We start from the raw sequence: 24,943 nt of genomic DNA, 5'->3' as shown, positions 1-24,943 counted from the left end.
AGTGCATTATATGGCTCTGGGTGTAGTAATATTCAAATTTCCCCTATTGTGACGTCTCAATAGGAGAGATTTCTGACATCAACCACCCTTAACTCACCCACAAAAACTCAACGCACGGTTTTGTTTTGAGTGTTTGTAGAAGTATCAGAGACCCAAATGGAAGTACAAAAGCACAGTGTTTTGCAAAAATTTAGTTTTTGCATAATATGGCCCCTTTAAAAACACACACACACACACACACACAGAGCCAGACTACCTCCAGTCAGCTGCTGTCTGAATGTGGTCCCCAAGCCTGAGGGTCCATCACTGGGCAGACAGAAAGGCATAAAACCTCCTATTGTCCTGCCTCTCTCCTGATAAGGGTCCAGGTCATCAGGCTCGCTCAGCTCTCTGCACTGGTAGAATCTAGTACTGAAGCTGGTACTAGATGCCTTGATTGTATCATCAGTCCTGTCCATCAACATCAGTAGCTCATAGACCTCTGAAGTTCGCCTATAAAAAGGACCCAAAGCTGCCATCCAAATCCGGATCTCCTTAAATGGGCAAAGATGGAACCTGCATCTCCTTATATGGGCAAAAATGGCAGCTTTGGATCCTTATAGTAGGCGAACTTCAGATGTCTATTGTATTCGCCTTATTCTCACAGCGGCCATTGTAAACCAAAACGAGGCTATGGGTTACACTGACTATATCATTAACACGTTCTAGCCACCTACTGGCAAATGCATAGAACACAACAATACTGGTTTGTGTACCCCATAACCTAATTTTGGTTTACAATGGCTGCCGTGTGAATAAGGCGAATACAGGTCCCATTAGGGTTTGGAGCCCTCCTTTGGACTCTTCCTGTCGATCGTGGACATGGACACCCCCTCAAAGCTGACTCTGGGGACCCGCCCTCTGTCCAGCGAGCCACCCTCCAGCTCAGGCTTCGAGGACGAGGACGAGGAGAGAGAGGGTGACGAAGAGCGCTTGCGTGAGGCGTTGGAGCCGTGGCGCAGCGTTGCCCTAGCAGCTGCTTTGAAGGCGTGTGCCGCCGTGCTGCACCGAACCTCCTCCACTGTGTTCCGTGACGGCTTGAAGAGCAGGATGTAGACCTGGAGATCCGGCACAGAGATTAGCATTAGACCCGGACCTGTACAGAGATTACCATTATGCCTGGACCAGCACAGAAATAAGCCTTAAACCTGGACCAGCAGAGATTAACATTAGACCTAGTTTATCAAAGATATGGGTCTTATAAACATAGATATATGTATGGACATCAGACTTAGTTTATTATAGAGATTGACATAAGACCTGGATCATTACAGAGGTTAACACTATGATGATCTAACACAGTGACAGTTATACATACTTTGTTAAAGAACAGGCAGGCCAGCATGCTGAAACTGGAGGCCAGGATAGCGATCACCTCCACCGCTGACACGTACTTCCCGTGGGTGCTGACGTATGCCGGCACAAACGAGCCCCACACGATGAAAAAGATGAGCATGCTGAATGTGATGCACTTCGCTTCCGTAAAGTTCTCCGGAAGCTTTCGCGACTTGAAAGCAAACAGGAAGCAGGCGGCAGCCAGCAGACAGGTGTAACCAATCAGAAGGCCAAGAGCCATGGCTGACCCCTCATGGCAGGTCACCACAATGACCTCATCGTCCAGTTCATGGTTTTCATAGCTGGCCGGGGGGGCGTTGTACAACCACACCACACAGATGGCCACCTGTGGGCACGTGAGGCACCCGTGAATTAGCATTAATAAGACAGAACATCACAAGTGTGCACTTTACCATTCATCTTTATCAGTGCTTTACCATTAACAATTATCAGCAGTTTACCATTAGTTCATCAGTTTACCTAGTCTGATGAGCCATACCCACATTAAAATGTAACCAAAATTAAAGGAACCGTATGTAAGAAAAATATTTCAATTAATCATAAAATGGCCCTGATATGTCACTAAACATTAAGAAATCATGTTAATTTCAAATACTTATATCACTGACAACAGTAGTCCGGCCAGGATATTGTCATTTAAAAAGTGAAGTTGCACCCCTTAACTGATGTTGATGTTGTGTTTTGTCATGTCATGTTGTGTTTTGGCCTGATGCGCCACCCTCCACCTATCTACTAATCACGAAGTCAGTAGTGTTTCGCCATCAGGGTTGGCAACCTCGAGTCAGGGGGGAGGCGATACACCGCTCTTCAGTATTTTGAAAGTGATTGCAGTACCAGTTTTGGCCACAATCTTACATATGGTTCCTTTAAAATTCCTTCTGCACGCAATAGGATAGCGCTACAACTCATGAGTCCCATGCATTTTCCCACCAGCGGAGCTAGTTGGCTAGTTTAAACTTTTGCCAACTTAAAAAAAAGCTTAACTCGTGTCACGCTGTTCACCAACAGCAACATCCACCTTCTTTGTTTTCAAGTAGCAGGGAATTCATGCCGAACCGGTTTCATGTTCATGAACCGTTTCAACTCTGCCATCATCTGCTGCCGCTAGGGTGCGTCTAGATTTCTTGGCTACATTTTACCACTATTATTTATCAATAGTTTACTATTATCATTTATCATCAGTTCATCTAGCCTAGAAATCTAGACGCACCCTAGCGGCAGCAAATTAAATTTGCTGCCAGGGCTAGTCTAGCAACTCTCCGTTGGCTTGTGAGCTCGATCAATTAAACTTCTATCAGGCCAATCAAATCGTGTATAGAGTCGTTATGCGGGCTTAACATAAATGATTGATGGCAGAGTTGCAACGGTTTGGTTTGAATTCCCTGCTACTTAAAAACAAATAAGATAATGTTGCTGTTGGCGAACAGTGTGACACGAGTTAAGCTTTTATTAAGTTGGCAAAAGTTTGAACTAGCCAACTAGCTCCGCTGGTGGGAAACGCATGGGACTCATAGCGCTGTCCTATTGCGTGCAGAGAGAATTTGAAAGACAACCGATTATCCCGCCCCTCTGACTGAGCACTGCGAATGGTGAGTGCCCAGACCCTACATTTTAATGTGGGTCTGGCTCGTCAGGCTACAGTTCATTATTAATTGGCACTGAATGGCAGCGGATAGGAAGCACACGGTTGGTCCTGCTCTGTACAGGGCACATTCCAGTCAGACCAGCTCCCCTGATGGGAGTGTGAACCTAATATTGAAAAGGCTATGAGAAAGTGTCACCCCACCCTCTTCACAGGAGCTATATATCTTCCTAGGGTCATATGTTCCCAGGGTCCTATGTTCCCAAGGTCCTTTGTTCCTAGGGTCCTATGTTCCCAAGGTCGTATGATCCCAGGGTCCATGATCTCCTGTTCAATTTTCTGTTAGCTGGGGAACATAGGACCCTGGGAATATAGGGCCCTGGGGACATAGGACCCTGGGAACATAGGACTCTCTAACTGGGGAACATAGGGCCCTGGGAACATATGACCCTTTTTCATGTTCACATTATCTACCATGTTAATCTGGGGAACATAATGTAGGACCCTAGGAACATAGGGATGACCCCCTCTTCACTAAGCTTCAATTACTAAACTATGAGGATGGAATTTGCACTGTTATCTTTGCAGATTGAAAGTGTCTTGTCTGGGAAAGTCACTAAGACCATTGGTAATTCTTGTTTTTTTGTTGGGAAAGTCACTAAGACCATTGGTAATTCTTGTTTGAGTGTGGTTTTGAACATCAGCAGCATTGTGGTTGCACACACACACACACACACACACTCTGACACTCACACAAACACATACAACATGGCTGTCCACCTGTCCTCACCTGAACGAAAGTGAAGAGGAAGACCAGCAAGAACTGTAGGTTGAGACCCCACCACTTGCGATGGACGCTGGTGGGGATCTTGGCTTCGAAGACCAGCAGCACCCTGTTGGTCTTGACCAGGATGCAGGAGATACACAGGACGAAGCTGACGCCAAAGGCTGGTTGGCGCAGACGGCAGGTCCAGTCTTTTGGTTTGCCGATGAAGATCAGAGAGCTGGTGGCACGAAGTCAGAGGAAACCAGAGGTGATGAAGGTGCAGAAGACATGCATGTCTGCATGTCTGTGTTCATGTCTGCATATGTCTACATGTCTGCTTGTCCACGTGCATGTCTACATGTCTGCGTGCATGTCTGCATATGTCTACATGTCTGCTTGTTCACGTGCATGTCCGCATATGTCTGCGTTCCTAAAATGTGGAGAAATGAATGGGATTCTCCATAGCTTGTTTTTAGAAAAAATATATCTTGCTCCACATGGGAAAGTTAGTGGAATGGCTTCCACATGATATGCATTGGGGTCATCTCTATTGCTTCTGGTGATCATACTTTATTTTTAGGAGCTACAATTACATGTGACAGTTTCATCTCAAAATGGCAATTTGCTTGACTGGCTTAACATTTTTTGTAATGGCGGAGAATAATGTAAACCACGTGGTGATTATCTTTATGTTTGGTTTACTTGTGTTGTGCTTCTACTCACATGAAGAGCTGACAGTCACGTGACTTCTAGTTGTAGTCCATTTTCCAAATGAAAGGAGCAATTTAATTTGTTTAAGTAAATTTCCCATTAAAATGAATGGGATTTTATGGATTTAGGTGAAGTGTACACATAATACATTTTGGTCTGTACCATGAAGGGGAAACTGATAGAACTATATAAACCATATATTTTCTGAAAGCTTAGACCCTCAGGATGTGATCTAACATGACATGAAACATGTCCCACCCTCCTCATTAGTATATGTTACTAATATCATACCTACACCATAGGGATATCAAGGTATCTGCATAATTATTAGAGGTGCAGGGATACGAGAGGATTTCTCGCAGGGTTCAGAACTAGCGCACCACCACTCACCAGCCAAATCAAAAAAAATAAATAGCCATCCAATATAAATAAATAGACATCCAATCAAAAAACAGAAAATCACAAAAATAAACACTTTTTAGCGCCGTGTTCATCAGGTCCTGACACCCGTCTGAGCCTCCATGGACCATGTCAACAATGAATGAAAATTAGCTTTTTATCAATTAGTGTTATCAATTTAAGTGAGTATGCTACACATACATTTTTTTCTAAAGACACAGGACTGCTGCAGACAATGAGCTGCCAACCACCATAATGTAGCCTAATAGCAAAATAATGAACTTGCTGTCCTTATATAAAAAATTGTATCTGTGACAATAGGCTACTCAAGTGAATAAAGCAATTAGCCTAATAAATAAAATATTTGTCTCACTCAATACATGTACATCTCGTAAATTGGTGAGCCATACAATATCCCACCGTCAAGATTTTTATATTTCAAGATTCCAATCTATCCCACCTAAATATGAAAAGCTATTTCTACTAACATGCTTCCTGGTGACATAAAAACACAAAGGGTTTCCCCTTGATATAAAGACTGAAATAAGGCCCTATCATTATGACAGTCTAAAGCACATCGTCACTCGTCAAAAGCTTATTCAAATTTAGTAGGATGTCCAGTCCACATTGGGAGTGTTTTCGTTATCAAACGTCGAGCGCATGGCGCAACAAGGTGTTCCTAGGTTTCTTAATCAGTCAAGGGTGTGTTTGGGGCGTATCATCCTTTAAGCCAATGAGAATGACATCTGTCATTCCCTTTAACGGCGCAAAGCGCAATGTCAAAGAATACATCAGTATTTTGACAGTCAACGGATTTGAAGGAGGCTGCTTGCGAGACCATATGGAATAGTCATTCCACTAAACCATGCTTCACTAAAACCTAGCATAGCCTTCACACATTTGCACTCGTCTATTATTTGAAATCATTGGCAACTTCACCATGGTGTCAGTCAATGACAAGACAGTTATACGCAGTAAGTTACTTTCACTATTGACTGACAATGGGTTACCATCGAAAACATAGGCTGGAAAAAGCAACTTATCCTAATATTTATTGAATGACTGAATAAAAAAACATTTATCCTGTAGAGGAGTTGCTTATATCTCGTGATGGTGCGTCTTCAGCTGTTCTCTTGCCTAATCACTTTTAACCGTCATTACCAATTTGCAAATGCATTGTAAGATGTATTTCGTAATATCTTTATTCTAATTATGTTTCCCATTGTAGCCTAATCGTGTAATTTCTAATGTTTTGCATGGATGTGCGCTGGTGCGCGTTCATGGAGGATAGAAGGATGGTGCGTTGTGCACCCGCCAATATGACAATGTGCTCTTAAAATAACATATAAACAACTCGCCGTAGATTTCTGACCAGGTTTCTCTTGATCAGTGGCGTAATGCGTTTTAGGTGGTGTACAAAAGCAATTTTTAGACAATGCGCCAGGCCACTCCCTAGGTTGTTAATTGCCAGACCCCTGGGTGCATTGTTTAAAAAATAAACGTGCAAAATAAGAAAATAAACTTTGCGCCAGGTGGAAAACGAGTTTTACGCCATGCGCCAGGGTGCAAGATAGGGTCCATAGGCTATGCAAGTATCACTTTCCCAGATGGGTACAAATCCCAGACTGTCCTGAAAAATAAACAAAAACAAGATATAGGATGTATAGATTACAATGTCAAATTCAAGGTTAATGCTTCTTTCCAAAAAACTTGCCAGAAGTCATTATTTAAAGGTGCTCTAAGCAATGCCACACGTTTTTTAGGCTAAAACATTTAATGTCACTTAATGCAAACATCACCTAACCAAGCGCTAGGCGCTAGCTGTCTGTGTCCTGAATACACTGTAAAAAACGCGATCTCTGTGGACAGCCCAGGCTCCAAAAACGGCAACAAAAACAACCTGGGCAATCCTAGCCCATAAAACCATAACGAACTGTTCCAGCAAATCACAGACGAGATACAAGTTTAGGAGAGTTTCAATTGCACAGGAGCAGCACGGGAGGGAGGGGGAGGAAGTAGCGAGCTAGCTCTCTGTTTTGTTTGAAAGTCAACAGAAGTGACGCGACCCAACATCACTTAGAGTACCTTTAAGGGTTTTTTTTTTTTTTAATTCTTCTGTGGGAGCATGCCCCCAGACCACCCTAACTAAGCAGAGTTACCAACCTTTTAAAGTGGCCAGGGGGGCCCTTTTCACATCTGTGCCTAGCAAAAATATTTTTTTTCTATTAACACATTTAAATGTTAAACACATTTAAAAGTCTCATGATGTTGGCTTCAAAAGGCCTAATGATTTGTTGATAAGATCAGGCGGCACCTGCGGGTGTTACAGATCTCGATGGGATTCAGCAGGAGAGAGAATGCGAACGCACGCTACCGAAATTGTAGGCCAGGCTACTTTGTTGTTTTCTTTTACTATGCTGGTTATCAGCACACAATGTTATAACCTAATTCACTAACTCGAGACTCATCATGGACATAACACGTTTTTTTTTTTTTTTTTAAACAACGAAAACAGAAAGGATGGAGACAGCTAGAGGAGTTATTTCAAATGGGCATGATGGGCATGGTCTAAAGCCATACGTGAATGGTAGGCTACGCAAGAACAAAACTAAAAGTAACTTTATCGGAGTGTCTATTTACACCTCTGGTACGAATAGCCTTGGCCACACAGCTGAGCTATTCATGTGACACTGTGACATAACAACAAAAAGACGTTGCTCACGTGCACAAAAAACATGGCGGACATTTGTTTTTTCATCAGCAGAAAGTGAAGAATTCTGAAAGGTTTCGGCACTAACATCTGTTCAGATTAAGTTTTAGATTGAAAAGTTGTGTTCTATTTTCATAATCTTGGTTCAGTGAAAACATACAACCGTCAGTTTGTTAGTTAACAGAAATTTCATGAATATGACACTCAGGCCTATAAGCTATAAGTTAACCTGCAAACACCCTCTAGTTGTGGAAGGAGATAGTGCAGTGGTCCCAGACATGTCTTGGCACGTGGGAGTCCAGTGTAGTCCAGTTTGCAACAATTATTAGTTAACACTAAGTTGTAAACACTTTGGGAAAAAAATATTAAAAACTGGATATACCAAAAAACGTTGATGTAATCGCTTCCTGCCAGGACTTTTCTCACATGCAAGTGGAACCGAACAGGGTTAACACAGCAATACTAACTCGTTGCAGTGTGCGATATATAACGGGCAGTTCATTTCGAGTTTTCAGAATCAGTCTTCTTCGGATGGAAACTTTCCCATTTCAGCCCGCGTGTGTTCGCGCTCGCAAGCTGTGGTCGCTGACGTTTCCTTATCTAGCCTACAGCAAGCGCACACATCAACAATAACAATTAAAGTGTTCTCGTTGACTGAAATGGAGGGAAATCGGTGATTTTGTTTGATATTGACACGGCAACGAACCGCAAATGTAACAATATTGTGCAGGCTACGGTTATGGAGTCAAGTTAGGTGGAATGTTATATAGGCTAAATTACAGATAGACACAATATTACATTTTGAACGAACTAAAATAAAATACATTTTAATTAAATAGACTAGGCCTAGGCTACTCATGAATTATTTTCAAAAGCTGAGCCGCATCAGAGGGATTAAAGAGCCGCGGGTTGCCGACCCCTGGCCTAGCCTAATCCACACAATCGCACTTTATTTAGCGACACTCACCTCCAAAATGGAGATAACGTTACCCTGTTGGACTTTGGACAGGCTAGAATAGGCTAATAAGATAGAGAAAAGTAATTTCGCTTGTTGTTGATTCAGATGTTAGATTAGGATATGCATGGGAGGTGATCCACAAAAGCCTATATGGTCGGCACAATGGGATGTCGGAGCAGAGGGTTTTTTTTTTTTCTAAACTAAGGGATGTCGGACTACTGGGCTGTCGGACCAAAGGGAATTATTCGGATTATTGAGAGTGATAGAAAACCGCAAATGAAATCAACGATTTCCCCCCCACGAGCGCTCATATCACACACATCAGGATCCGCCACCATAGTTATTTCTAAATCCTTTGCACTGCACTCTTAAAATGAATTCCAAACTATATGTTACTCCTGTCCAAGTAGCCTACAATTAGCCTACATGTTATGCCGTAGTTTGGTCGGACATGTCTCATGTCTCACATTCTGAGGGTCTAAGCTTTCAGAAATATGGTTTATATAGTTGAATCAGTGCCCCACACCCCTGTTAAAACAGACCAGCCAGATCAGCATCCCAACAGAGTAGTGTCCTTTCTTTAAAGGAGGCAAAATAGGGTCTGACCTTTTCACAGTTACTGTAGTAGCCTAGATTATTACTGGATACACACTGAAATAATTTCAATAACTTAGCTGATATGGCTTTATAATATATTTTTGAAAATTAGGTCTATGAGACGTTTAAAGGGACACCAGGCAACGTTTTCGTGTTAATTACTCATCTTCGTAAATCGGTATATGGTTAAATTACTCATTACAGGGCGAATAAAGACTCTCTCGACCGCCCCTACTGCCTGTAGGAAGAATATCCCGCTTGCAAGTTCAGTGTATCCTACCCGCCGACCGAAGCAGGATCAATTACATCCTCAGAGGCAGGCTACTAAACACTAGCGATTGTTGCAAACGCGTGTATAATGGCAGAGCCGGCAAAAAAGCAGCGAAAACCCTTGACGTAAGATGCAAAGAAAAGGAAAAGAGCTTCAGACCGAGCAAAGGGGGAGTTTCGTAGAGAAAAAGCATCAGGCTTGCCTGGTGTCCCTTTAACACTGCAACTGCTCTCTGATAGGAACAAAACCAGGGGTGCTGGTTTTCACTTTCCCTCCCTATGTCTTCTTGCATGTCTGCATATGTCTGTATCCATGTGGGCATATGTCTGCATGTCTGGTTGCATGTCTGCATTTCTGCATACAGTATGTCTGTGTCCATGTATGCATGTGTCTACATGTCTGGCTGCATGTCTTCATTTCTGTGTCCATCTCTGCATATGTCTTCATAATATCTGTGTGCATGTTACCATATGTCCTTGATTGTCTTGATTTCAATTTGCCCCACAAATTAAATAAATGTTTATAACTTTAAAAAAAATACTATTCCTATGTATGTAATTATCCATCTCTCACTCCACCTCCACCCGAAATCTCCACACCTTAGGAAGCAGCAAATTAGAGAGATCAGCAACAGGTACGAAAGCTCTCGATTGGCCGCTTTGACGATGGGCGTGTCCCTGAACTTGATGAATAATGCCAGGACGAAAGCCGTTGCCATAACGCCCAAGGATGCCAGGATGGCCAGGGTTACCCCAAAAGGCTCCTCCCACGACAGGAAGTGGATCTCCTTGCGGAAGCAGCTGGTGTGGTTGCCATGTGACCAGGAATCACTGGGACACTTGGTGCAAATACTCGCATCTGAGAAGGAAGGGGGCGGGGGGGTTATTACTTAGGAAACTGAGGTCTATAAGGCCCTGGACAGGAGCTCTCATCTAAGGCTGGGAAGCTAGATGGACACACACACACACATAGGTAGGACACAAAATTACAAACATATGACAACCTTTTTTGTCACTGCACAGTAGTGTCTGGCATCCAAAAGTGCCTTGTAATTCTCACAGATAGAGTAAGAAAAGACAAACAGCTAGCTGCAGATGGACTGAAACACTGGGCAGACCCACCAAAGGGGAGGTAGGGGACGCCCTGGCAGACATGATTACCTTTGTGATCACTGTACTCGCCATCGGAACACTCTGTGCACTCAAAGCAGCAGGTCGGCATCCCGTCGATGATGCCCTTCCGGGTGCCCGGGTCACAGTCATCACTGCAGTTGGAGAATGGCACCTGGGAACATGGGGTGAAGAAAACATGAGCAAAAATTAATTTGTGAGCAAGGGCGTGGGTTTGGTCTCGGCTTTGGTATGGACACAACAACCTCCCCTCCCCCACCGCTCTGCAGGGTGAAAAAGCTTTGGATAATACGAACAAGGTCGCTAAAATATTGGTAATGACAATTCTGTCATCCCAAAATATTGGTATGGACATGTCCCTACAGTCCATATATGCAAACCTACACCCTTTTCTGTGAGTCTTACATTCAGAGAAAAACACTAAAAATCACCTCTGTCATCTGTCCAGTCCAGATGATCTTTGTGCGGTCGATGTGCAGCTTTCCTTCTCCTCTCCCGTTGGCGCTGACATGGAAACCGACCTCACGGAACTCCACTGAGTTGTCACTAGGTGACCGATGCCAGTTCATAATTGTATAGTTGCCATGGAGCTCTGCCCCTTCATTAAAGCTGACAAGTTCTCCCAAGCTGTCATGAAAGCGAAGATGACGAAGCTGCTTCAGGACCTAAAGATCGTAAACATGGTGACATTCATTGCCATTAGATTGTTTCCTGCATGAGAAAAGATAGATCGATAAACTTCCTTCAATACTTTGGAAGGCAACATACAAAGATATGCTTGTTATGCACAGTTTCTACAAAGATATTAAAGATAGCACAATAAAGCTAAAAAGCTTATTTCCATTGTGGTTCTTAACGAGGTGGGGGACAAAGCTGTGTGTGGGGGGGGTTGTTGGAGGGGCCTTCTCCCACTAACTAAAACACAGCATCATCATGAGTGGGAACAGAAAAGATCAAGAAACACACCTGCCATGCCTCCACCCTCCGTATGTCAGCGCAGGAGTTGTTGGCAAACAGCCCCTTTCCCGGTTTGCATGTCAGAATCTCCTGCAGTGCATGGGCGATGGCATATACAGCCACGTAGACATTGTAGGATATTCGCAGGTGTGTGTAGTCCAGGTATGGAGTCTCCACGCTGGACACATCCTCATCTCCAGAGCAACGGGGACGAAGGCTAGCGCCCTCATCCTCACCATCCACCTCGCTCCCCTCCTGCTTTCTGATCAGGGATCAATATCACTTCTGACTGATCAGAGATCAATATCACAAACACATCATTCCCTCCTGGTTTCTAATCAGAGATCAATATCACAAACACATCATTCCCTCCTGCTTTCTGATCAGAGATCAATATCACAAACACCTCGCTCCCTCCTGGTTTCTAATCAGAGATCAATATCACAAACACCTCGCTCCCTCCTGCTTTCTGATCAGAGATCAATATCACAAACACCTCGCTCCCTAGTAGGACGACGGTTGAGCCTGGAAGCAGGCTTCACAACAATGGAATCAACTGTAAACAAGTTTAACTGTCCATGCTATCGCTGTTATAGGGACGGAACGGAGCGGACCGTTTTAAACTTGTTTCCTTTGTGGGCTACAAAGGCATGGCTATTGCCTATAATGGCCACCGGGTGATAAGCTGGCGCTGCGCGTCAGGGAGTTCTTTGGCTCTCGCCCTCGTCCATTAATTCCGTATAACAAGACACCTCGGCGGCCATTATCCCTTACTTAATCTGAACCCAATCTGAACTTTCAGTAACTGTACGATATCACTTTAAGAAACAATTTAATCAAAATTGCTGCTCTCTTGCTTTGAAGGAATGGAAGGTTTTGTGTCAGACAATTCAATGCAAAATGCGAAGTGATTACTGACAGTGAAGAGTCAAGAGTTGGAATGCCCTCATCATGACTCATGGAATACCTCTTTTCCAATCACAAATTAATTAATAGTTTGACCGAACTGTTGCATAAACACACACACAGCAACAACTTCATAACGTCGGTGTTGTATGTGACTGGTGCTTCACAGTGCTAAATGGAATTGAACTTCATGGTTAATTGAGAGGACAGAGTACGTTTAGCTCAGTATTCCCAGATGGACTAAGCAGCACTGAGGACATGCAGTGCTCACCTCTCCCTCCGGGTGGCGCCGTCCTGATCGTCCAGGTAGCAGTTAAAGGTCTCCTCCCAGAACTCCCGGACAAACTCGTTATGGACTAAGCTTGGACCAGGACGAATCTGCCATCATAAATAAATATCTTTAGACACTTTCATGTTGGGTCGTACAGAGTCACGTTTTAATTGAACAGACACCTGCAGTAAAAACTAATGTTAGCACATGCTAATTAGCATGAGATTCAGGTCACGCACCTGCCGCAGAAAGTCCCGGAAGCCTGGTATGGGTCCGGCCCTGAGGGCGAAGCCCAGCGTGCCCACCATCACATCCAGGTAGTCGGGCCGGGCGATGAGCGAGGAGGTGGCCCAGGCCTCGCTGGCCAGCCACACGCGCCCCGTCAGGTTCCGCCGCGCCAGCTCGCGCACCAGGGGCTCCAGGTCTGGCGCTGTGGCAAAGGCGGCGATGACGCGAGCAGACGAGTTCTGTATACGATCAGCCAGTGCCTGGACCTCGGCCTCAGTGGCATACTGCGATATGAGCTCGTTCAGGTCGATGCATCTGCACAGAGGAGCCATGGAGACATAAACAAAGTTTTGATGGAAGAAATAAACAAAGCATCTCTGAAGAAATGAACGAAGCAGCTCTGGCTTTGAGAAACTATGGAGATTGGTGAGGAGGTCGTTCTGGACATACCATCACTTCCTATTCAAAATTAACTACTTTTGAAGTACTTTGGGCTAATACAGTAATTACAGAACTGCAGCAGCAAACTGGAAGTGATGCAGGTGATACCACACAGAATCCCTCTCTCGCTCTTTTCCTCCATCGCTCTCTTGTTTCTTTCCTCCATCACTCCCTCTCTCTAGTCTCTTTACTCTATCTCTCTATATCTTGTTTCTTTAGTCTCTCTCTCCCTCTCTAGTCTCTTTACTCTATCTCTCTATATCTTGTTTCTTGAGTATCTCTCTCCCTCTCTCTAGTCTCTTTACTCTATCTCTCTATATCTTGTTTCTTGAGTCTCTCCCTCTCTAGTCTCTTTACTCTATCTCTCTATATCTTGTTTCTTTAGTCTCTCTCTCCCTCTCTAGTCTCTTTACTCTATCTCTCTATATCTTGTTTCTTGAGTCTCTCCATTTCTCCTTTTCCTCTCACATGTCTCTCTCTAGCATCTCGTTCTCAAACTTCTCCACAGCAGGTCTCCCGTAGTCATCATCGGACGCCACAGCAATCACCCAGTTCCAGCCAAAGTGGTCGATAACCGCGGCCATGGCAACAGCCTGCTGTTCATCTGAGGGGATGGTGCGCATGAACGACTGGAACTGCTGCCGGTTGCTAAGGAGACGACTGGACGAGCCGTAAGAGATCTAGAAGAAACCAAATGAACGTTCTCTCTCACACATTTTTTTACTAGAAAAAGAACAACAACAACAATAACAAACACAACGACAATAATAATAATGATGATAACAAGACCAACCTGTGGGATGTAGAACAATCCCAGGAGGTTTGCCACTGAGGTAGAGACACTTGACCCCGTGGCGCCAACAACTGCGATTGTAGATGGAACCTTTCCAGAACAGTTACAGAACTCATCGAGGCTTAACGAGTCGATCTTGTTCTGTGCCACAAAACTCAACGTGGCCTCTAGGGCCTTGGAGACGGTGTTGCAGGTGTCATGGATACGGTAGCCAAGAGTGACATTAGGAAGGAGGTCAGTGCTGTTGTTGATCTGGTCCACTGCAAAAACCATCGCTTGGAGCCATCGGAAACCACGGAAATTGAACCTGTGAATGTGGAAGGACATTGATTAAAACAGAGTATAGCCGCACACTCTAATCTCTTAATACATTTATAATGGCCGACGTTTTGGCACACAGCCTTTATCAAGGAGATAAGAGTGGCTACTCGGTTTTTAATCTGATGACCTCCTGTGTGTGTGAAGGATGGAGGAAGGATGAGGAAAGAGAAGAGATGGCCTGGGGTTGTGTGTGTGTGGGTGGAGGAAGTGGTGAGAAGTGCACCTGACACACTCGGTTGTGTGTGTGTTTGTGTGGGAAAGAACATAGGAGAGGGTGAGAAGCGTACCTGACACACTCGGTCGCCTCGGGTCGTGCTGCCAGGTCCTGGTCGTGGGACTCGACGCCGAGGTGGATGGGGAAAAGTCCCCCCAGCATGATGTCACCGCTCCTCTGGGCACGCTGCTTGGGGCCGTACCCCCCCACCGGGAACACACACCACACACACACCAACACACACCTCCACACACACACCTCCATCCTCTCCTCCACCTGTTTCAAAAGGGTCACTCATCAGAGACACACCTTCACACACCAACACACACACACACCAACACACATCGCTACTCACACACTAACACACAACTATACACACCAACACACACACACAGCAACACGCACCAACACACACATCTCTACACACACACCAACACACACACACCAACACATCGCTACTCACACACCTACACACAGAGGCGATTCTAGAGTCTGTTGGGGCCCCAAGCAAAAATTCCAAGGGGGCCCTACCGACAAGTGTTATCACCATTATGTTATACCACCATTAGGTTATTATGTTAAATAATTAAAATACAAAAAGCGTATTATAAAAATTCTTATATTTTGACATGTATCTCACCACTGCAAGCTGGACTTGCCTTACATGTGTGTGTAGAGCAGACTGTCCTGAATCTGGCATTGCCATGGTCGTGGAGGGATTCTCTGGGGCTTAGCAATTTACAGACATATGTGGTGTGCGCCTTACAGAAATAAATGGCATTTTTTTATTTAGTGATGAAAAATGACCTTTCTGCGCTCCATATCTGTGACACGAACTGATCTGACCTGACTTGACCCGAGTTTGCGTGTTAGCCTGTGTGTGCCTGCCTATAGGGTGTATGCACTCATAGATTCTCTACAACAACTTTTTACTGCATTGCCATGAACAAAGTAGAGGCAAAAAAGGGGTTTCTTTGTTGAACAAATTGGGATTGCAATGTGAGCCTTGAATTGGATGCCATGCAGGAATTTGCTAGGATCTCAAAACCGGATTATGAACATGCTTTGCCATAGAGAAACAAACATAGATAGCATTGGATTATAAACATGCTTTGCCACAAAAACAGACAAAAACGTGGGGTAAGTCCAGCTATATGAAGTTATTATTTTGCTGTCACTTCGTCTGTTTTATAACCCAGAAGGATGTACTTGGTATCAAATGATAGCTCCGTGTCCCCTCTTTCATCTGACATGCGTGGCATAGGCTATCTATCTGATCACGGGTCCGCGAGTAATTCAAACGAGAGTAATGGGTGTGCAGTGTTGGTTTGTGTACATGATGTTATTATTTTGCAGTCACTTCGTCTGTTGTTATAAGCCAGAAGGATCGATATACATGGTACCAATGGATAGTCCTGTATATCCTCTTTCATCTGATATGCTTTCCATATCTATGCGATCACGGGTTCGCGAGTAATTCAAACGAGAGTAATGGGTGCGCAGGTGAATGCAGAGAAGTAGACTGTAAATATGATGCAATTTGATTTAATTTCATGATTTTTCCCCCCCATACTTCATCGTACAGATAAGTGTGTAGTCTCGTTGGAAAGCCCCACTTCTGCTCTGTCACGCAATAAATGTTTCATCTCGCTGCAATGAACAGTTCCGGAGCAATGTAACAAAGAAGAAGGGGTGTGTTTTTTGACGCACTTTGCATCAATCAGGTTCTAAAAAATTAACGCGTAGCCTATATGCTTGGTCCTTACTGCATTGCGATTAACATGTTATGGCAGACAGCCCTAATACAAACATAGAAACGTTAACCATCTCCTTGCTTAACTAGTTGTAACTGTCGCTAGCTAGCTGAAGTTTACTGTCGTAGATGTAGCAAACCATGTTCAATCTTTCTGCCAATTAACATTAGCCTACTATAACTTCATAGCCTGGCGAGCCAGACCCACATTATAATGTAGGGTCTGGGCACTCACCGTTCGCAGTGCTCAGTCCGAGGGTCGGGATAATCAGTTGTCTTTTTAAATTCCCTCTGCACGCAATAGGACGCAATAGGATATTTGTTTTCAAGTAGCGGGGAATTCAAGCCAAACCGTTGCAACTCTGCCATCAATCATTATGTTAATGTTGTTGTTAATTATGTTCAATGCCAGATTTAGTTTCGATTTCTAGAGCTCACAAGTCAATGGAGAGTTGCTAGACTAGCCCTGGCAGCAAATGTAATTTGCTGCCGCTAGGGGCGCGTCTAGATTTCTAGGCTAATAACTTCATTGAGTAGCCTAGGCTAAATGCCAAACTCCGATGTTGATCCGTCATCACTGCACCCTCGATTGACGTTTACCACAGTAGCCAAAATATGTGCGGATTCTTTGAACTCTTTTGAACACAGATCCGCTGTTTATAAGGCCATAGCATAGGGCCTACGTACAGATGTACTGTTTGTACAACAACAGGACAGGAACACGCAAAATACATCATTCAATCTCTATGGACGAAAATCTCACTTGTTCCACCGGCAAACGCGCTAAAGACCAGGTCGGGGGCCCCCTAGCGGCTCGGGGCTCCAAGCAGTTGCTTGGTTTGCCTGTTGACAAGGTGCGCCTCTGCCTACACACATCTCTACACACCAACACATTAATACATACCTACACACACCAACAAACATTTCTACACACACACCAACACACATCTCCACACACACGCCAACACACATCTCTACACACACACCAACACACACCTCCACACAATCACCAACACACATCTTCACACACACCTCCACACACAGACATCTCCACACACACACACATCTCCACACAAACACACCAATACATACCTACACACACCAACACATCAATACATACCAACACACATCTCCACACACACACACCTGCACACGCCATCTGACACACACTATCAGAGTGGGGACTTCTAAAGGCACACACTCACATCACAGTGGGGTCTAGCTGCAGCTACACGTCTCCATGGTGATGTCAGCGTGTGTTTCGTGTATACACTGTGGTAGCAGCATATTGAGCACACGTTCAGGTTTAAGTTGCCACAGCAACCACAGTAGTGTGTCTGAATCTAAGTAAACTCATTTCCTGTCAACCCTTAAAGGTTGTATCAGCAATTTCAGTCCCAAAAAAGGCCCAAACATAAATGATCATATTCATCTAATCTTTCCTAACGATCCACTAGCTGCCTGCCCCATAAGCAGGCCGTCAAAAAAACACGTCTCTGTAGGCAGCCTAGGCTCCGAGATCTGTACACAAAAACAATTGCTACCAACAAAGTGTTTCAACCAATAAACGACGAGATGCGCGTTTAGGAGAGTTTTAATTGCATGGAAGGGGAGGGAGTAGCGAGCTAGCTCTCTGTTTTGTCTGAACATATCACAAAGACTGAATGTTTTTCAGTGCTTCTACACATGCATTTGGGTATCTGGGATGGCAACCAATGCAAAACTAGCATGATGTAGACACTGCTGCACATGTGACACTGGTCCTCTGGGCGCACTGCTTAGGGCCGAACCCCCCCACTGGAAACATCCACCACACACACTTCCACATACACACACCAACACACACTTCCACACACAAACCAACACACACTTCCACACACACACACACCAACACACACTTCCGCATACACACCAACACACACACCAACACATACTTCCACATACACACTACAGACACCAACACACACTTCTACATACACACCACACACACACACACACACCAACACACCAGGGTTGTGCACAATTTTAATTGCAATTCTGCTTCCTGTTTGCTACCTCAATTGAAATGCAAGTGAAATTCAAGAATTTAATTGGAATTTAAGAGTCAGTTTCAATTCAATTCTGGAATTTTGCAGAAGCCTGCAACACACCACACACACACCAACACACACTTCCACACACACACCACACACACGCACCAACACACACTTACACACACACACCAACTCACACATACCACACACACATCAACACACACTTCCACACACACACAACACCCACCACACACACACCAACACATATACACCAATACACACTTCCACCCACACACACACCACCACACACACACTCCTGCACACACCCTAACACACACACATCACACATACACACACCTCCATCCTCTCCTCCACCTGTTTCAAAAGGGGCATGCATCAGAGACACACTTTCACACACCAACACACACATCTCTACACACACCAACACACATCTCTACACACACACCAACAAACATCTCCACACACACACCAACACACACCTCCACACACACACCAACACACATATCCACACACACACTAACACACATCTCCACACACACACCAACACACATCTCCACACACACACCAACACATCTCTAAACACACACATCAACACACATCTCCACACACACACCAACACACATCTCCACACAAACACCAACACATCTCTAAACACACACATCAACACACATCTCCACACACACACCAACACATCTCTAAAGACACACATCAACACACACCTCCACACACACATCTCTACACACACCAACACATCTCCACACACACACACCAACACACATCTCCACACACACAAACACACATCTCTAAACACACACATCAACACACATCTCCACACACACACACCAACACACATCTCCACACACACACCAACACACATCTCCATACACATCAACACACATCTACACACACACCAACACACATCTCCACACATACCAACACACATCTGTACACACACACCAACACATCTCCACACACACCAACATACACCTTCACACACCAACACACCTCCACACACACTCCAACACATCTCCACACACACCAACACACATCTCCACACACACACACACACCAACACACCTCCACACACACCTGTACACACACACCAACACATCTCCACACACACCTCCACACACCAACACACCTCCACACACACACCAACACATCTCCACACACACACACACCAACACATCTCCACACACATAGTACACCAACACATCTCCACACACACACACCAACACATCTCCACACACACCAACACATCTCCACATTAACACACCTCCACACACACACCAACACATCTCCACACACACATACCAACACATCTCCACACACACTTTAACACACCTCCACACACACCAACACATATCAACACCAACACATCTCCACACACACTTTAACACACCTCCACACACACCAACACATATCAACACCAACACATCTCCACACACACTTGAAAACACCTCCACACACACCAACACATCCAACCAATGCAAAACTACCTACGCTTGACCTATCTGGACCAAGTCTCTGCTCACTACTGAAGAAGGAAAGTGCAAAAGTGCTTTTATCCCACAAGCTTGGGACCTGTTACCAAAATGTCAAAGCAAGTCCATTGGGTAAGGAACATGCCCACAAACTGGGCGCTCTGAACAGGCCCACAAACGGGGCGCTCTGAACAGGCCCACAAACAGGGCGCTCTGAACATACCCACATGGCACATCACCAGTTAGACCAAGAATTCTCGTCGCAAATCAAAATTCCACTGGAGCTCCAAGTGGATTTGTACACGCTGCCTTACAACACTGTTTACAGCTCTGCGAGTCACGGTAAAATGTCATTTTTGGTACATAGCTAATTAAGATACACTTATGGTGGGGGTGCTTGTGTTTTTTTAGGAATTCACCATCTTGGTTTGTATAGAAATGAATATTAAGTGACACATACACGTAAGAGGGTGGAAATAGGGGACAGGCGGTAATAGGTGACGTTCCTATATAGTTGAAAAATCATTTCAGGAAACAGTCCATTGTTGTCCTGTTGGGCAACAACTGGTCACGACACTGTTCTCTGCTCTCTCTCTCTCAGCACAACGGAGTGTGTTTATGTCCTCAGAGGCCACGGTGACCGTGGGAACGACAAACTGTCAACTCATTCTTGTTTTGATATAACACAAATATAACATCACACAGAGTGTAAATACCAGATTGACATCTCTGGGTAGAGTTACGATCTGTTTTCAGAGTGAGTGTCTGTGTGTGTGTGAGAGAGGCTGACTGTGAGAGAGAGAGTCAGTGTGTGTGTGTGTGTGAGAGTGAGAGAGAGAGTGTGTGTGTGTGTGTGTGTGAGGCTGTGAGTAGAGTTCTGTTTTGATGTCTGATGCTTTTGCCATATGCCTTCTGATCCACAGCCAGAGTCTAGAGGTGAAAGGTCAGTGTGCTGGAATCATGCCACCTTGGGTCTTTAAGGGCCTGCTGTCTTTGTACGCATTTCTGAAGATCAGTGTGCCTTTCTAAAACATTTATGAAAGTCAGATGGTTTTGGTATGTTATGGTAAAGTTTTGAAGTCATGTCAAACAATTCCCTGCTCAGACACTAAAACGAGTCTCTCGACCGGTCACCTTCTCCATATTTTACTTGTTGTCATGGGAAACCACAGGTCTCGGTAATCCGCTTGTGATTGGTCAGCTGTAAAAAAGACAGCATGACGTATTGCGTTTTTCCGCTAGAAGTTGAATATTTCTCAACTTCTGAGCTGCAGAAAAAGACGGTTGTGGTCGCGTTTTAAAAGAAGCCAACATTTTTTTTTTAAACACGGTCTACTCCATAGGATTATAATGTAAAACGGACATGGGCAGGTGCAAAAAAGACGCTTAGTCTGAACGTACCCTTACTGACCAGATCAGATATTATTATGATTCTACAATATTATTAAAGTATGTAATCATGCATTCCTAAAATATTACTGAATCGAGTTTGTAATCATGCATTTCTAAAATATTACTGGATCAAGTATTTATCAGAGTGTATTATCAAACAAAATAGTTTAGTTTAGGCACAGGTTTTCCAGACACTTTCTTTGATTATTTAGTTTATTGTGGTGATGGTGTGTGTGTGTGTTGGGCGGGGGGGTATGGCATTACTCTTCTGTGCCTAGCAATGTGTATATGTTTAGATGTGAAACTGAGTGAAATGTTAGAAATGTTCTCAGGCAGTATAATGACTCCCTAAAGGCTCTGGGGTCTTACTGATGAATGAGACAGTTCAGAGTGTGTGTGCTGCTAGTGTGTGTGTATGTGTGTGCATGTGTGTCTACCGAGGCTGATTGTGTGTGTCTGTGAGAGAGGGAAGATAAGTGTGTGTTGAGCAGGAACCTGTCCTGGGTAAAATATTATTTTCTCATGCAACTTTGAAATCCGATCTTTAATGTGCGTGCAAGTGTGTGTGCATGTGCTATATATATATATATGTGTGTGTGTGTGTGTATTTGTGCCTGAATGCATGCATGTGTTGTGTGTGTTTGTGTGTGTGTATGTGTGTGTGTGTGCCTCTGATTAGAAGTTTAAATTAGCACTGGAAATTATGCAGAGACAGGAACCAACGAACATTACACAGCTGAGTGACTAGAGCCCGTGGGAACGACAGACACAGAGAGGGGAAGAGGGAGAGAGAGAGTGAGATAGACAGACAAAGAAAGAGAGAGGGAGAGACAGACCAGCACACACACATACACACACAAAAACACACATACACATACACACACACAGACAGAGACACAGACGGAAAGTGAGAGAGACAGAGAGAGACCAACACACACACATACACACATACACACACACACACACACACATACACACATACACACATACACAGACACACACATACACACACATACACACGCACATACACACACATACATACACACACGCACATACACACACACACATACACACACACACGCACATACACACACACATACACACACACACATACACACACACACACGCACATACACACACACACACATACACACACACACACACAAATACATACACACACAAATACATACACATAAAGAGAGACAGACACATAGAGACAGAGAGGGAGAGAGACCCACACACACACACACACACACACACACACATGCATATGCTTTGGCAACTGTTTCTTTTTGAATGGTCATGCCAATAAAGGTCATTGAACTGAATTGCATTTAGACAGAGAGAGAGAGAGAGGGAGAGAGAGCAAGGGAGAGAAAATGAATGAGAGATGGACAATGACTAAGAGAAGAGAGACAGAAAGATGAAGAAAAGCCTTCACTGTAAAGACACTTGATTATAAGAGAGTGATGAGAGAAATGATGTTTATTTTGGTAGTGGCCCACTTACAGTAGAATGTCATCTCCGTTTGCATGGTTGAGCACACAGAGGACCTTGTCCAACATGTCCAACCTGTTCCTATGATTACATGGAGAGTGGACTGTGGGGACAGCTGGGTGGTTCAGTCCAGTGATGTTGGATTAGTTTACAGTCATCTGTTACTCAGTTTAAACCATGAGCTGACATGCCTTCAGACCAAATGCGCACCCTGCTGTCTACACACACCAAAGAGTTTTTTCTACCTTAAAATAATGTTTCCAAAATCGTTTCAGTGGTTCATCAACTCGTAACAGGGTGAATGGCACTTCTGCATTCGCTTCGCGGCCCTCTATCGGCTATAACCGCACTATGTAAGTTTGCCAGATCGGGTAGCGGATCTGTAGTTCGATGGAATGACACATAAGAAACTACAAATGTGACTTGCATCTGATGTCGCAATACATCGTACTTTCATAAAATCATGCAACATATTCTACCTTGTCTGTGGACATAGTTATTTCCAAAGCCAGTGCTGGATAAACAAATACTAGTGCGTGCGACAGAGGAAAAGTTCTTTGGTGTTGCTTTAACCTTTTGGCACACCACAGGTCAAACCAAAAGGCCACACTAGCATACCGACTTATGGTTACTGATATGAATGTCATGAACATTATACTGTATGTTCATTTTCATATGCCCAGTTTTTTACCATGTTCATTTCATGGAGTGTAAATGGAGTGTTCAGGAGATGAGCACAAAAGAAGGCAAGTTATGAAGTTATTGGGGAAAGGTGATTTTATTCTGTTGCTTGACAAGGGAGAGGGTGCTCCCAAAGTTGGCACAGTACTCACTCCACATATTATTTGCTAGAATTGTTTTGTTGCTAGAGCAGGTAGGTGAAAAAGTTGCTAAATCTAGCAATTCCAACATATCCTAACAAATAGGAAGTAAACTAGTAGTCGAAGAGAGAAGGCCAGCTTGCTCAGAAGGAGTAGTGAGAAGGATCACAGCTTCAAATCATGAAATCAAATTAAGATTTAGCCTACTAAAGACCTTTTTTTTTTAAGTTGATCATCTCTGTCTACCTAAAACTGTATTTAGTTAACAAGCTGTGGCATTGATGCATCCTAAAATAGTCCTCTAGCCCATTTAAAGTTATAAGAAGCCTGTTATAAGAATAAATTGGGGTCCCTCAAAATGACTCGGCACACCACACTCTCTCTCTCTTTCTCTCTCTCACACACACAGACACACACATACACACAAGCACACACAAATACACATAATAATGTGTATAAGCTTTAAGTATAAGCAATAAAATGATGACAGACAACATTTTACAGTAATTTTGCATTTCTCTATTAGACACCTAATATACACATTACAAATATATGTACCAGAAACCCAACCTGTGTATGTGCTTGCTTGTGTGTGTGTGTGTGTGTGTATGTGCTTGCGTGAGTGTGTGTGTGCTTGCGTTAGTGTGTGTGTGTGAGAAAGAGTGTGTGTGAGAGAGAAAGAGTTACAAAGCACACAATACTTACCTCTAAATCTTTATTTTAATCCAAAACGTCTCCAAACATGTTCCAGAACTTTTTGTCAAGAACCGCTTACAGAATAATCCTTCTTCCTTGACATATAGCTTCCATTAATCCAAAGGTATTGAAAGAAAGGTTTTTGAGTTGAATTAGTTGATTACGCATTTACAAAAAATAAGATCACCATTCATTAGGGTTTTAGAGCACAAGGCAATTATGTCTCTCCATAAGTGTTATAAATGTTTTCTATAGGTTTATAGGTCTTCTATAGGTCTCTATAGAGATCTCTTTGTATGTCTATAGGTTGCTCTTTGTCATAGCCTCACTTTTGCCTCACTGTTTTTTGCATCTCTCTGACTCTCAGTATCTCTCCTCCTCCTCTCTCTCTATCCCTTTCTCTCTTTCCCTCCCTCTCTCTCTCCCTCTCTTTTCTCCACCCTCCCTGTTTCAAACATTAACTTCTTTGTTCAGTTCATTTCCTGTCATTTAACATCCCCCTCTCCTCAGCATCCTTCTCTCTCCCTCTCTCTTTGTCTCTCTCCCTCTCTCTGTCTCTTTCCCTCTCTCCCACCCTCACACTCTCTCTCCACCTC

The 24,943-nt window shown here is 44.0% G+C and overlaps 1 protein-coding gene across 1 annotated transcript; it reads right to left on the bottom strand.

Annotated features, from left to right (window-relative positions):
- Positions 1–796: 796 nt before the first annotated feature.
- casr (calcium-sensing receptor) lies at positions 797–24,631 on the bottom strand. Its single transcript, XM_076273849.1, has 13 exons — positions 24,357–24,631; positions 14,724–14,926; positions 14,116–14,422; positions 13,791–14,002; positions 12,893–13,196; positions 12,654–12,760; positions 11,486–11,738; positions 10,951–11,184; positions 10,550–10,673; positions 9,989–10,247; positions 3,768–3,981; positions 1,358–1,720; positions 797–1,097 (listed from the first exon to the last, which is right to left on the bottom strand). The coding sequence occupies exons 2-13, from the start codon at positions 14,912–14,914 to the stop codon at positions 816–818; spliced, it is 2,850 nt and encodes a 949-aa protein (XP_076129964.1). The 5' UTR covers positions 14,915–14,926; positions 24,357–24,631; the 3' UTR covers positions 797–815.
- Between the last annotated feature and the right edge of the window lie 312 nt (positions 24,632–24,943).

This window comes from Alosa pseudoharengus, unplaced genomic scaffold (genome assembly GCF_046254945.1).
Source record: "Alosa pseudoharengus isolate Yale_2024_CS ecotype anadromous, Long Island Sound unplaced genomic scaffold, YU_APseudo_1.1 YU_APseudo_1.1_scf_8, whole genome shotgun sequence".
Classification (NCBI taxonomy): domain Eukaryota; kingdom Metazoa; phylum Chordata; class Actinopteri; order Clupeiformes; family Clupeidae; genus Alosa; species Alosa pseudoharengus.
The sequence above is the reverse complement of the archived record's forward strand: the minus strand, read 5'-3'. Positions and strand labels throughout refer to the sequence as shown.

What these genes read in the sequence shown, in the direction of transcription:
- casr (XM_076273849.1), bottom strand. Translation starts at nt 14,914, where the DNA reads ATGGAGGTGTGTGTGTGGAGGTGTGTGTTGGTGTGTGTGTGGTGTGTG. An exon ending in TCCGGGACTTTCTGCGGCAG is followed by an intron (nt 12,761 to 12,892) that starts GTGCGTGACCTG and finishes TTATGATGGCAG; the next exon opens with ATTCGTCCTGGTCCAAGCTT. An exon ending in GGCGCCACCCGGAGGGAGAG is followed by an intron (nt 11,739 to 12,653) that starts GTGAGCACTGCA and finishes ATCCCTGATCAG; the next exon opens with AAAGCAGGAGGGGAGCGAGG.